This window comes from Littorina saxatilis, linkage group LG5 (assembly GCF_037325665.1).
Source record: "Littorina saxatilis isolate snail1 linkage group LG5, US_GU_Lsax_2.0, whole genome shotgun sequence".
In the NCBI taxonomy this organism is placed as follows: Eukaryota; Metazoa; Mollusca; class Gastropoda; order Littorinimorpha; family Littorinidae; genus Littorina; species Littorina saxatilis.
In genome coordinates this window covers 56525817-56539725 of record NC_090249.1, presented here as the reverse complement: position 1 = coordinate 56539725, position 13909 = coordinate 56525817, and the positions used below count along the sequence as shown (strand labels likewise).

Sequence of the window (13909 nt, the reverse complement as noted above, 5' to 3'; positions counted from 1 at the left end):
TATTACATTTGTCAAACAAACAAAACAACAACAAAAAACGAGTGCAGAAAACGCAATGAAAGCGAAATCGCCCGAGTCGCACACTTATTTCCCTGTCAAGTAGGTTTAATTTGTACACATTAGAAAAAAAAGTTTAAAAATAAAAAGTGATTGCCTACCTTCCTACCCTATTTTTTTGGCTCACGTAAGTGTAGCCTATGCGATCGTAACTTTGTCTGTCTGTGCGTGCGTGTGTGCGTGTGTGTGTGTGTTTGTTTGTGCGTGTGTATGTCTGTGGTAGAAACTTTAACATTTCGTCATTTGAAGACGTCACATTATGACGTAAGAGGGTTAGACGTCACGCGAAGGAATTACTGAAAGTCTCGGTCATTGTTATTTTGAGCGGGCCGAGACTAGTTGACAGTCGTGTCCCTGTAAGTAGGCTACATGCAGACAGACAGATCTAGATCTAGTGTCTCGCTTTCTTGCAGTGTCACCTATGCTTACTGTGTGTGTGTGTATGTGTGACGGAGTGATTGAGTTTGTGTTACTGTTTGTCGATTTCTTACGTGAGCCTTGAAGGCTTCGCCTCTTGTTTGGCTATGTTACCGTAACCACACCTATTTTTTTTTTTGGCCTTATCATCCCTCTGCAGAAAATAAACAAACGCCTCCGCGGTTCGATGTTTTCCAATAATCAAGCCATCAGGTGTGCCTGCCGGACCGTCTTGCAAGCTCTCGGTGATCGTGGCTATCGTCATTGATCGATGCGACCGCCCGTACGAGCAGGTAGTACATCGAAAAAGTGCGTAAAGGCGCAGCAGCAGTTTCGTCAGTGGTGGTAGTGTGTTTTAAATGGTAACGTTAGCTCTGACGTGACGGGAGCGTTGGCTTGTTCCTGGTTGTCTTAGTGACGCAGCGGCTGGCAGTTGCTAGTTAAAGTTTATTTTGTTTATTTGTGTGTGCGCAACCGCTGTTTTGTTTGGTGTATTTATAGTTCGTTCGTCTAGCCGCAGGATTTGTGTCGCGAGTGGTCGTGTGTTTTAAATCATAACTTGAGCCATGACTCGGCGCAGAGTTTCGTCACTGACGTATAATGTGTACTTGTTCGTGGTGACGCAGCGGCTGGTTGCTGGCAATACCCAGTTTCGTTCATTTAGTTTATTTGTGTAACCGCAGCAGTTGTTTGGTTTAGTTTAGTTATTAATTCGTGTAGCCGCAATGGTAGTTTAGTTTCGTTTGTTAAGTTTATTCGTATGGTCGCAGGAATTGTTTTATTTAGTTTATTATTTTAGTTCATGCGTGTCGCCACAGTAGTTGATGCACGAGTGATGGCGAGTTTCAAATCATAACTTGAGCCTTGACGTGGAGGGGGTTTCTGTCGCTGGTGTGGCTGATGTTTACCACGTTGTGATGATTCAGCGGCTGACACAGCTGGCGGCCATAATAGCTTGTTTATTGCTGACCTTAATGGTGGGATGGCGATAACATGAAATAAGCGTAGAATTTGCAAGTGGAACTGGTTCTTTTTTTGTTTTTTCGCTAGCTGACGATTTATTTTCTCTCCAGATTTCCAATACTGGTATCTAAGATCGGCCTCCAATTTAGATGTATTCAAACTGACTTGCCTGGTCCTTACGAGAACACGTACACTATATAGCTGACACCAGAGTAAGCGTTCCGGTCACGTCAAATTGTATGTTACAATTCCAAACTAAGTAAGTCGACAGAAACTGCGTACACCGAACGGGTCAATCAGATATAATCCCTTATATACTCAACAAATCGGACAAAAGATAATGCTCTTATTAAAAAAATAATACTGCTTTTGGATACCAAACAAAAAAACTAATGAGGCTTCACTTCAAAGGTCGCAAAGTGTGGTACACGGGAACCTTTATAAGCTTATTCATTCCTGAACTGAATGGCTTTCTTTCTCATAGCGTTCGAGTAGTGTTTGGAGAATTGAACTCCCGTCGTCGTGAGAGAAATCTCCACTACTGCTGTGAACTGATAGAATTTCTCTTCCAGTTTGTTTGAACCAAATGGCTTTCTTTCTCATAGCGTTCGAGTTGTGTTTGGAGAATTGAACTCCCGTCGTCGTGAAAGAAGTCTCCACTACTGCTGTGAACAGGTAGAATTTCTCTTCCTGTTTGTTTGAACTGAATCAGGGTTTTATTCTCCGGCATAGCGTTCGAGTTGTGTTTGGAGAATTGAACTCCCGTCGTCGTGAAAGAAATCTCCACTACTGCTGTGAACTGATTTAATTTTCTCTTCCTGGTTCCGGTTGCCTGGTTTAGACTCGCCTTCAGCTGTACAGTGGTAATAGTACACAGCGGAAAGTGACAGAATCGATGTGGCTCAATGGAGTTGACGGCGGACAATGGTTTATTCTTGTGTGTGTGAGATCGACGGTCTGTGCTGTGTTATTTACCTCGCGTGTCCTTGTACAATTTGTGAATGACATCGTTCGTGCGTCAGTCTGTGTCAGTGTGTGGCAGTTTGTTACACTGTGTAGCTGTGGCTTCGTCATGCATGGCTTGGCTTGCCTCAAGTTGTTGTTTCCGTGTCCGACAAAGATCGTATTGTTACTGAGCAGAGCCTTTGCAACAACAACAACAACAGCAAAGCAAATCTGGAGTGCATGGTTTGGTTTAAACAAGACTGTATTCAACTGAATCGTGATGATACGTAAATGAGTACGTGTGTAAGACATACATAATTATGCACTCTTTCTCAGGCGAACGATCATTCCAACCACCACGGCATTGATCTACCCAGACTTTCACTGGGAATTAGACAATGAATAGTTCTACATGGACTCATACCAAAATTCAACCGACTGACAGCATTCTGTGCATTGCGGGTATTTTGTTTGCTGCCTCGGGATTATTTTCGCATGTTGGCGAGGGTACGTGTCATTTTCGATTTTTTTTTGTTTTTTTGTTCAACAAAAAGTCCCCACTCTGCACAGAAAAAAGCCAGGCCGTTGCAATTTGGTATGTGTTCACTGAGTTGACGGATGCTCTTAGCCTGGATATATATGTGGTACGTGGCTGGCATGATGTCGGTTTCTTGCGAACGAAAGCAGCTTTCAAGCGCCTGTGTGTCAGTAAAGAAAATGTTGTTGTGAGAGCTCGCGCATATATAGTGCTGTGGTGAAGCTTTTTTCTGATACACACACACACCGTGGCACACACACACACACACACACACACACACACACACACTGACCCCATTACAGTTATTATCACCAGTGGTCGTTTTGTTCCATCCGCAGTTGTATTGTTACATCATTGCAGGGTAGTTCAATTATTTATTAGATGAAAACCTTTATCTGTTATAGTTACACGTTGATAGGCTTCCGTTTGAAACTTCAAGGTGATGATCATGTAAAACAGTATTGTAATTCAACTAAAAAATCAACCTGCTGGCGAGGCGCATCGATACAGCCTCAACTAGTCTCGGTTAGCTTTATGAGGGTCATTTTACAAGTAGGAAATATGAAGGCCAACGAAATACCGAGACCATAAGGTATGCGAAGTGATGACGTCGAATACGTGACGTAAGTTGATGCATGAATTCTTCCGGACTACGTCAGTCAATTCCAAAGATCGCTTTTGTGATGAAAAGAATTTGTTTTAGAGTTTGCTGTCCAGAAACCCGTCAAAAAAGAAGGGAAAATGTGTGTGAAAGAAAACAAAACAGGAGCAGAGTGATACGATAGGAATACAGAGACATATTTCTTGGGACTTGACCCTTGCAGGTAGGTGGACTGAAAGTAGTGTGTGAACAGAACAGAACCAATTCTGTCTGTTTACAACCGCATGAAAGCAGGAAAGAGATCGTCGTCAGATTGAATTACAATAACATTAACATGCTTCCATTTGAAACTTCGAGGTCTTCATCGTGGATTGACGCCCTCCCAAAGTCTAATTGAAGCCCTCCGTCGCTTCGCTCCGTCGGGCTTCAATTAGCTTTTGTCGGGCGTCAATCCCCGATGAAGACCTCGAAGTTTCAAATGGAAGCATGTTAATGTGTAATTAGTGCTGGAACAGGGCTTAAATTGCGCTTTGTGCACCCGCAACCTGTTGCAATTGCACGTAGCGTGCATATTATGCAAATGCTGTTAATACACATCGTTTCAGTGTCACAATCGTGTTTGGGAGTTAGCTTCTCTACACAGGACTATACATTCTCCAACTGATACAATATTACCCAATATTGACGGACTGTGTGATGATATCTTCTGCTATGGTCTGTTGAGACAGTGATATCAAAATCGAGACAGGAGGTCGAGATTTTGATATCACTGTCAAAACAGACCAATAGCAGAAGATATCGTCACACAGTCAGTCAATGTTAGATATATTGCTAATTCTCTGGACATTTTGTATTTACTGTAAAGAAATTACAAAACTATTTGTCTCAGTTTTGGCTGTTCCATATCCCTCCCTCTGATTATTATTTCTTTTGTTCACTCTTTTCTTGTACTTTTCAGTATTCAAAAATGTCTTTTCTTTCAAAAAGTCTTTAGTCACTTGCTCAACTAAATTCTGGGATAATTACATTTTCATATATATATTTGTTTGTTTTTAAATTTAGGTGTTTTTGTTTTTGAAGTGGGGAAGCAATAAAGAGGTCGTCGATATCAAAACTGATATCGACAGAAATGTCGTCGATATCACTTTTACAATGAGCTCAGTTTTGCCCAATTGACCAATGGAAATCCACGTAACATATGAAATAGCAATATTCAACGATGTGAAATGTTAACAACATGAAATCCAAAAACAGATAAACTGCTCTCAAAATCGTCGATGAATCTTGTCACGTATTCAAGGTTACCTCGCCGGCATCTTGCATGCAAGAGTCATCGACGATTTTGAGATAAGTCCATTGTCTGTATGTCAACTTAAAAGACCACTGCTCCGATAACCTACAATTGTTGTTTTTGATTCTGTAACTTAAAAGACCACTGTTCCAATAACCTAGGGGAAGGGCCCCTAATATGGACCACTTTTTGTTTATTGCTGATAACTAGCTTGTTTTCTTGCGAAGACGTTTAATTTTGTGGTTGGTAGTCCTTCTCTCTTAGTTTAACCGTTAGGCCTAATTAGAGTGAAATAGCTTTGATAGACATTCAGCAAAAATTAAATACAGAAAAAAATCACAAATGGTCCATATTAGGAGCCTGGGCGCCCAATATGGACCAGTGAAGCGGCCTTCGCGAATCACTGTAAAAAGCCCCCTTTACTTCAAAACATTATTTGAAGCACACCAGGAAACTGAAGAAGCTTATCAAAAACAGAGTGAAAATAAGTGAAATTATCAACTTCCACAAAAAAAAGACTATTTGTTATATTTTTTGAAATCTCGAGGGCTAGTTATAGGTTATTTTCAGCAAGCTTCTTAATGAATTAATTAAAATTGCCTTTAGCTTTTATTTTCTTCGATTTGTTGAAGGTGGTCCATATTAGGGGACTCACACATACTTTGAGGTTTTGCTATTATTTTTTTTTGCGGTAGAAACTCGGGGTACACACTGCGAAAATGTAACAAATACGGTCTTAGCTGTCATATATAGCCATTTTTGTGCGATAAAAGCTTTGGCTGTGGACAGAAACGAGTCCGTTTTAGGCGGCAAATTTAGAGTGAATCCTGCCAAAAGTGAAAAAAAAGCGAAAAAGCCAAACGGTTTTCAGGTTTGTGTTTCTGCAAGTGCAACTGTTTTGACATGTGCAACTTATGCAGAGAGGGTGAATAAAGCGAATTAAATTGTTTTGAGCGTTCTAGCGCCGTTAGTTTGTCAGAACCGGAGGTGGTCCATATTAGGAGCCGGTCCATATTAGGAGCCTTTCCCCTACAATTGTTGTTTTTGATTCTGTAACTTAAAAGACCACTGCTCCGATAACCTACAATTGTTGTTTTTGATTCTGTTTACCACCTAATATTCAACCATGTAACACTGACTTGACTGTGTTTATTTTCAGAACCCTGCACAACGCAGATGAACCAAAATGAATTCCTAACAATGTTAAGGCTATGACATCATGGAGGTAATAAGGAACAGCGCAGAACCTTTTCTTCCCCCGCCAGTACAGGCATTGCATGTCAACCACAGGGTCAACCACCACAACCGCCACCATCGCCGACAGAGTGACGATATTCACCACCATCGCCAACACCAGCATCACCATCACCACCATCAACAACAAGAACAGCAACAACAACACTCATCATCACCACACCGCCCTCAAAAACCTCAACAGCATACACAACAACCGAAGATGAACTCAGAATCCAGTACACCCGTGAGCAGCCAAGCTCATCTGGAACCGTTTTGCCACCAGGTGGCGGGACAGTCGCTTGTGTTTCGTTACGACCGTCACACCATCTGCAAGTCGCTCATCCCGCGAGAGCATCAGTTCTACAAGACGCTACCAGACGTTCTCATCCCACACGTTCCTGAGTACAGAGGTGAGTCGTTATTTAGAATATACAATATGATGTACAATTAACGGTATAGGACACTGTGCCTCTGATAACCGTCGCGCCATCTGGAAGTCGCTTAGGTTCCTATCTCACACGTTCCCGAGTACAGAGGTGAGTCGTTATTAAGAACTCCTCGTGCAACTGACAAATCCAAAATCAAAGAGACTGCCAACGTTTCAAAATTCGGAATAAAAAAACAAGAAGGGTAAGTTGTGGGAACGTTTGTTATTGACAAAAATGCGTTAGACACAAATATATCGACCCAACGGTAAATATAAACTAATTGTAACTAATTGTTTGTCTGTGCACTTAAAAGACAGTTGGGTCGATATATTTGTGACTGTAACGTATTTTTGTCAATAACAAACGTTCCAACAACTTAACTTTCTTATTTTTAAATTCGTGCAACTAACGTTATGTGTCTCCGATAACCGTCACGCCATTGGCAAATTGCTTGTTGCCCCAAGAACATCAGTTCTACCAGATGCTGCCAGACGTTCTTAGCCCGCATGTCCAACACAGTGTAGAGGTGAGACGTTATATTTAGAACTAGAATGAATACCCGCTTCGCCGGGTAGCCGGCTTCGCCGGGAAGAAGTACTTAGAGCCGTACGCCGGCTTCGCCGGGTCCGAACAATGGACCCGCCAAGCTTAGGTCCCTCCCAGATTCGTGGAATGGGAACAGCACGAAAATGATTCAGTGGCCATAATGCCATTCCTGACCATATCGAGTCCCATACTTGTCGACGAATGTAACCGTGTTAATCACCTTTGGAGGCGAACTCCACTCAAACAGGATTGAGCAATTTAGAGCTTATCTCTAAGCCCTTTTGAACTGTTATGGCTTCTCAAAGGAAGGCCAGTACATACAATTACACAAAAGCCGCCAGACCACATCACAAACAGAACTGAACAATCCCCAGGTGTTGCCCACATAGAGAGACACACACACACACACACACACACACACACAAACACAGAGAAGCCGTATATATAGAGAGATAGATGACAGTGTATTTTTCGCGTGGCTATAAATTGATTCGACCTTTGCACTTTTACAGTGAGGATAATTTACGGGTCCAATTTACGTTCTGGACACTGCGGTGACCTTCTAAAAATAGTAACAGAACGCCGGGAATATCCGAAGATGCCCCACTCATACTATAGTGCACCATACGAAGGAAGGGAGGTAAACGCTGAAAACCTGGAGAAGATAAGGAAGAGTTACTTATAATGATGAAATGAACACAAAAACCAAAATCGGTTCAGCGCTGCGCGCTGAGAGCACGTGTTGAAATATCTCATCGATGATATTGTGTCCGGGGTGTAGCTGAATACGGTGTCCAAATTTGAAAAAGATCCACCGAGAACTTTGGCGTTGTGATGTGGTGTAGCGGCTTTGGTGTGTCGGTATGGGGGCCCGGGTAGCTGAGGTGGAACCGAAATCGGTTCAGCGCTGCGCGCTGAGAGCACGTGTTGAAATATCGACCAGGTTGTGTCCTGTCCCGGGTCTACCTGAATATGCCCACCAAATTTGAAGCAGATCCATCGAGAACTTTGGCCGTGCATCGCGAACTCACACACAGACACACACACAGACACACAGACACAAGTCGTATATATATATAGATTTACAGTAGTGTGCACATGTACAATCAAGGGTATAGGACACTGTGCCTCTGATAACCGTCACGCCATCTGAAAATTACTCGTTCCCCCGAGAACACCAGTTCTACCAGATGCTGCCGGTGTAACACGAAATTTTTACTCCACGAAAAACTTACTCCGGAGTAAAAATGTCGTACGAAATTCTTACTCCGAGTACACCTTTCGTACGAGAAAAGAACTCCCCCAAGGCACGAAAAAATTACTCCCTCCACGACATTTTTACTCCCCATTTTTTACTTCCAGTAAAAATCTCGTCCGCGAAAATGGGATGCGGTCGAAGGGATAATGCCAATATGTGATCTCGCGCAAACGAATGTCGCGCTACCCTCCCTCCACCCCTTCCACCACCAAGACTAACAGGGTACAAGGGAGTAAACATTTTGTACACCTGGCATGGGAAGTTAAATTGCTCGTGTTAGGGTGAAGTAATTTATTCGTTATTTATTCGTCAGGGGAGTAACATTTGTGTACGAAATGTTTACTCGGAACTCACCTGTCGTGGGGAGTAATTTTCTCGTGTAATGGGGGAGTACTTTTTTCGTAAAGGGAGTAACATTTTCGTACGAAATTTTTACTCCGGAGTAAAAATCTCTTGGGAGTAATTCTTTTAGTGTTACACCGGACGTTCCGATTCCAACATGTTCCAGAGATTGCCGAGGTCATGAGTTGTTCTCGGGAACATACAGTGCATGTATTATGTACACATAATGGTATAGGATATTTTCCATATTACCCCTTCCATAACCGTCACACCCTCTGCAAATTGCTTGTCCCCCCGAGGACACCAGTTGTACTATACGTTACCAGGTGTCATTATCCCACATGTTCCAGAGTATAGAGGTGAGTCGTTCTTTAGAAACATACAGTACATGTATTATGTACAACTAACGGCACGGGACACTGTGCCTCCGATAACCATCTGCAAATCGCTCGTTTCCTCGAGAACACTAGGTCATATAATACGCTTTCAGACATAGGGTGATCAGTCCCATCCCCAAGAAAATCAGCTTTGTCAGAATCAATTTAAACTAATAACAAGCGCCCACTTTTGCATGCGCGCGTAAGCCCTTACGTGTTATATTTGAAGTAGGACGATGGAATAGAAGATTTTTTTTTAATGTCAGTTAATTCTCAGCAACGGGCAGCTTACGTATGACACAACTAAGCCCACTCTCCGGGCATACAATTTAGAAAAAAAGGTGGAAAAAAAACAGCTCTCTCTCTCTCTGTCTGTTTCTGTAAGTCTGTCCGTCTGTCTGTCTGTCTCACTGTCTGTCTCTGTCTGTCTGTCTGTCTGTCTGTCTGTCTGTCTCTCTCTCTCTCTCTCTCTCTCTCTCTCTCTCTCTCTCTCTCTATATATATATATATATATATATGAATCCGAATTCATGGCTGCTGACATATTGCTCTGCGTACATTGACAGAATGTTATTGCTATGATGACTGCGACCTTTTCTTCTTTCTGACGTCAGGCCTACGGCATGATTTGTATTGGTGATTTTATCCTAGAGAAAAAAACCTCCAATTGTGTCAAGTAGCTTTTTGAAAATGAAAGAAGATAAATATTTATTTTTAGCATGCGTACAAGCAATTCTGTATGCCTTTCTATTTCTTTGTCTGTCTCTCAGTTCCACCCCCACCCCCGTGTGTGTGTGTGTGTGTGTGTGTGTGTGTGTGTGTGTAGGTGTGTGCGTGCGTTTGTGTGTGTGTGTCGCGTGCGTGTGTGCGCGCGCGTGCGTGTTTATGTGTGCGTGTGTGTGCGTGCGTGCGTGCGAGCGTGGGTGCGTGCGTGCGTCCGTGTGTGTGTGTGTGTGTGTGTGTGTGTGTGTGTGTGTGTGTGTGTGTGCGCGCGCGCAGGGGCAAATATACGTGTCTATGCGCACGTGCATGCTTGTATGTTTGTTTACGTGCACGTGTGCGAGCGCGAAAAATACGTGTGCGACTCTGCGTCTGTGTTTATATTACGCGTGTCTGCACAGTATCTGTCTGTTTATGCTGCAATGTGGGCGTGTGTCTCTCTCGATCAAATACTGACTCTCTCGTATCTGATACTGCAGGTGTTGTGGACATCCCGCTGAACGGTGGGGAGGAGAACGGGGGAGAAGCAGCAGAGGGGGGAGCCACACATCCTCTGACCACGCGCCGTCTGCTGGACAAAGTGGCAAGGCCTAGCCAAGCTGACGACAACGTCTATCGTATCCTTTTTTTTTCACTTTCATGTTTTTAATGTATTTATACAAATTGTTCTTCACTATTTGGATTGGATACCGAATAGAAATCAAATCAATCAGATTCAATCACTGGGCCTGGTTGGTAGAGCACTAGACTTGTGATCCGCGGGTCACGGGTAGCTCAGTGGGTAGAGCACTAGACTTGTGATCCGCGGGTCACGGGTAGCTCAGTGGGTAGAGCACTAGACTTGTGATCCGCGGGTCACGGGTTCGAATCCGGTCCGGGACGGACACGGGTCAACTGTATGTGCAGACTCAGAGACGGTATCCATGTTCCACCCCCGTGTCACCACTGTGGGAAGTAAAAGACCTCGGTTATTCTGCTAAAAGTGCAGGTAGCTGTTTTTTGTGTTTTTGTTAGTTTAAATCAGCCTACAATGTTGATATAAAGCACGGCCTTGCCCACCACCAGTAACTTCATTAAGGATACACATTTTAATTTCTATGTCAGGATGTTGGTTTCGAGAAGACTTTAAAAACGCTTTGAATACATATACACACATAACAAGCTTGTCTCAAATTACTCGAAATATAGACGCGTGTAGTTTTTCAATTAATGCCATTTCATTTCATTTCCAAAGCTGGGAAATTCGGGTCGTGCCCGTCCCTGTCGGGATTCGAACGTGTGACCTTTAGGATCACAAGTCCAGTACGTTCTCGACCAAACTGAGCTACCCGGTCCCCAATTTGGCTGCTTGGTATTCTCCTTAACGGCAAACCGCAGACTTTATCTTGCTGGAGAATATCGTGGCAGACCTCAAACGTCCATGTATTCTGGACTTAAAAATGGGCACTAGACAACACGGGGACGACGCCCCGGCCCCAAAGGTGGCGTACCAGGTCAACAAATGTCGCACCACGACTTCTTCCCAGCTTGGTGTGCGTATGTGTGGAATGAAGGTGAGACTAACAACTACGAAATAGACGATGGTCTGAAATAACTCTGTCAAGTGTTTATAGGTTGAGGAAGAGTTGCTGTGCCTTGTTTCCACAGAAACACTCCTAGGGATGCCTACAATGCCACGTGTAGCTTGCCTCGGTGTTTCTATGGAAAAGCAAGGAAAACCCCAAGGGGAAGCAACTCTTCCACAATCCATAAAAACCTGTGTACATTATAAGTTATTTCCGGACTTCGTCTATCATGACGCATGTTGTATAAGTACTGACCCGTCAGTGTTGAAATTCCATTTGTAAAGGAGGCATGATAGCTTCCACAGGTTGTAGCGATGATTCCTTTTTTTCATGTGTGTGTTATCAATGTTTACATGACTAACAAAACAATACAAGTAAACAAACAAACATTACGTTACGTTGAATCAAACTTTTGCAGGCTCTTTGGTGTGGAATTTGTTTGTCTTTTTTTCAACATATTTTCTACTTACTGACAAAAAGCCCAAAGCCGATACGCTAACCACTTTTTGTAAAAATTGAAATGACCGACCGCTTTAGAAACCTGTTCAAAATTGCAATAATACAATTTCCATTCGTTGCTCTGGTTTTATCAGCCACGTCAGAGACAGCTTTTTGGCTGTTTTGATTTCTTTTGTTCCTTGCTTTTATTACAAGAACTGCCTACTTGCTTTGTTGCATTTCATTTAAAAACAACATCCGGTTTCATTTATTTTTCATTTCGACAGAATGTTTACGAGTTGATTGTCCTTGTCCTCTTCATCTTCTTTACACCCCCGGTATAGGGGTGTGTATAGGATTCGGTCGATGTGTTTGTTTGTTTGTGTGTTTGTGTTCGCATATAGATCTCAAGAATGAACGGACCGATCGTCACCAAACTTGGTGAACAGGTTCTATACATTCCTGAGACGGTCCTTACAAAAATTGGGACCAGTCAAACACACGGTTAGGGAGTTATTGGTGGATTAAGATTCTACAAGGACTTATAGAGGGACACATTAATGGTCAAAGGGAAATAACCTTCTCAGTTGGTGGCAGTGAGAATGGTAAGGACGGGGGTGTTTTTCCTACCTCGGAGGAATTTCTTGTTTTTTTCAGATGTACCAGCCCACCGCTGGCGAATACGTTCAAGTCGATAAGGCAGAAGGCCGGCGCTTGGGCAAGGACGGCTTCCGCGAAGCGATGCGCAACTTCCTGTTCAACGGACGTCACATCCGGAGAGACTTGATTCCCTCCCTTTTGCATCGACTTCGAAACCTTCAAACGGCGATTGCTGAACTTCCATCCTACAGGTTCTATTCCAGTTCTTTGCTTGTCGTGTATGATGGGGCTGATGATATGTGTGATTGCCTTCATTCTGTGCCCTGTGGTTCAGATTGTGGGGTTATCGAGACAAGGACGCCTTGCTGTGGTTATGAGAATGAAAATGATTGTCGTTGTGGATCAAATGGGATGCCTTATTTTGACCAAGACAAGGACAATGCCAGGTCCCCTCTTGATCTAAATCGGGTCTACCGGGACGAGACTACGACTACTTGTGAAAGCGAATGGATTCTGCGGAGAGATTCGTCACCCCACGAGGAGGATGGCAGTAGTTATTCAGATAGTGATAGCGATGGCTTGTCGTCCGCAAACACCAACAGCACAGGACTGTCGGTTGTTACTGATGACTCGGAGGCCTTGGATGTGCAGCAGTATCGCCAGTCAAATGGCCATGGGGTGGTCAACATAACAACAACTGTCCAGAATGGAATCCAAGAACCCGAAACCAGTTTGCCAAAGAAGAGTTCAGATTTTTCCAAAGGAGATTGTGCTCAATATAACCAAATGTCGTCGAGTAAAATGTCGACGAGAAATTGTCAAAGATGTGATTTAGCTTTGCACAAAAGTGCTCAGAAGGGTGTGAGCGTTCCGAATACATGTGTTCCAACGGACACAAATCTTCAAGAAGGTGTTACTCAGAAGTCTGACTCGGGTGTAAAGACATTCTCACCTGAATCGTTAGCAGGATTTGGGTGTGGCTGTAGTAGTGGTGGGAAGGTTGACGTTCGCATGGTGGACTTCGCTCATACGACTTTCGATGGGTTTCCAGGTGATAACGTCGTCCATTCTGGTACTGACCACGGCTACCTGCTGGGTCTGCAGACCCTCATTGACACCTTTGAACACCTGTACACATCAGACAGCCATTAAAGGCACACCTTGACTTACCGTACAATTAGATTAACATACACGTTCTATTTAAACCTTCAACATTTGTTTTAAATCAGGTCTTACAAAAGAGGGGGTCTATAGATGAATTAAGGTACTTGTTCAAGTCGTTATGAACAAAATATAATTATGGAGACAAAAATAGAGTGTTATAAAGGGGAGGGGAAGTGTTAAAACCGGAGGGGGGGGGGGACAGGTGTCTTGAAAGGGAAGATCCACTGAATCCATTAATTGAGGCTTGTGCCTGTCTAAGTTTCTGCAAAACCCTGCTGAATTTACAAGGCCTTACTGACACTTTTATTGAGATTTCCACTTGCATGATACGTTCATTTAATGCCCTTAATACTTGAAAACAGGAAGCAGAAACGTAAAATCAGTGATATCGATTCTGTGCATCGCGGGTACAACTGTAGTAAT

At 43.3% G+C, this 13909-nt stretch overlaps 1 protein-coding gene across 1 annotated transcript; it reads left to right on the top strand.

Annotated features, from left to right (window-relative positions):
- Nucleotides 1-6203: 6203 nt before the first annotated feature.
- LOC138967480 (uncharacterized) lies at nt 6204-13646 on the top strand (the record flags this gene model as incomplete). Its single annotated transcript, XM_070340038.1, is given in 4 exon segments — nt 6204-6458; nt 10199-10336; nt 11097-11272; nt 12380-13646. Coding segments are annotated over 4 exon segments (1664 nt in total), but the record flags the coding sequence as incomplete, so codon positions are not given.
- Between the last annotated feature and the right edge of the window lie 263 nt (nt 13647-13909).